The sequence below is a fragment of the Phoca vitulina genome, unplaced genomic scaffold (genome assembly GCF_004348235.1).
Source record: "Phoca vitulina isolate PV1807 unplaced genomic scaffold, GSC_HSeal_1.0 scaffold106, whole genome shotgun sequence".
NCBI classification, from domain to species: domain Eukaryota; kingdom Metazoa; phylum Chordata; class Mammalia; order Carnivora; family Phocidae; genus Phoca; species Phoca vitulina.
In genome coordinates, this window is record NW_022589809.1 from 1116204 (window position 1) to 1116938 (window position 735).

Here is a 735-nt window from a genome sequence, read left to right on the forward strand (position 1 = left end):
ACAAAGACCCCGAAGACAGAGCTGAAGCTGTAGGTGCAGGCTGCGTGCGGGTGCAAGCCAGAGACAGGTCTGACCCGCCCGCCCGCCCTCCCCACCCAGATGCCCGGAGCGTCCCTCTCCCTCAGCGTACACCCCAAACGGACCCTTAGTGCGCATGCCCGACGCATACCCCGGGGGTCTGCGCGTCCAGCGCACCAGCCCGAGTGGCATTTCCATGGGGTGAGGGCCAGTCTGCACGATCCAGGCTGCCCAGGGACAACCACGGCCCCAGAGACGCCAGGCCAGTAAGACTCGGTGGCAACGACAAGAGCTTTATGAAGAGTCGTGATACCCGGGGGTTGATACCCCTGCTACAGGTCTCTACGGTGATACGTGTACAGCCTGGGGAACATCCACACCCAGAGGGTAAGGGAACAGGGACACCGTCTCGAGCAACCCAAGGTGGGCACCTGTGGTATGCGTCCTGCGTGTGCACCTAGGTGCACACCCTCGTGGCTGAAGGATGCTGTGTGTCCAGAAGGAGGCCATGGAGGAGCTGCTGGGGGCCAGGCCAGGGTGGATGGAGCTTCTTGGGCCTGGAGCCGGCTCAGGGGGCAGGACATCACTGCAGGGGCAGAGGGAGGGGTGGGGAAGGAGAGAGGCAGCTGCCGTGCTGGACCCAGCCCCCAGCAGCCCCCAGCAGCCCCCACAGCCCCCACAGCCCACCAGCCCCACCAGCTCCCACCAGCCCCCACC

At 65.7% G+C, this 735-nt stretch overlaps 1 protein-coding gene across 1 annotated transcript in view; it reads right to left on the reverse strand.

The window, feature by feature from the left end:
• Positions 1-291: 291 nt before the first annotated feature.
• The window catches only part of RNF187 (ring finger protein 187), a 5673-nt gene continuing 5229 nt past the window's right edge, over positions 292-735 (reverse strand). Inside the window, exon 5 of the mRNA XM_032397905.1 lies at positions 292-604. Within this exon, the coding sequence (XP_032253796.1) occupies positions 602-604 (3 nt within the window). The 3' untranslated portion in view covers positions 292-601. The remainder of the gene's footprint in view (positions 605-735) is intronic.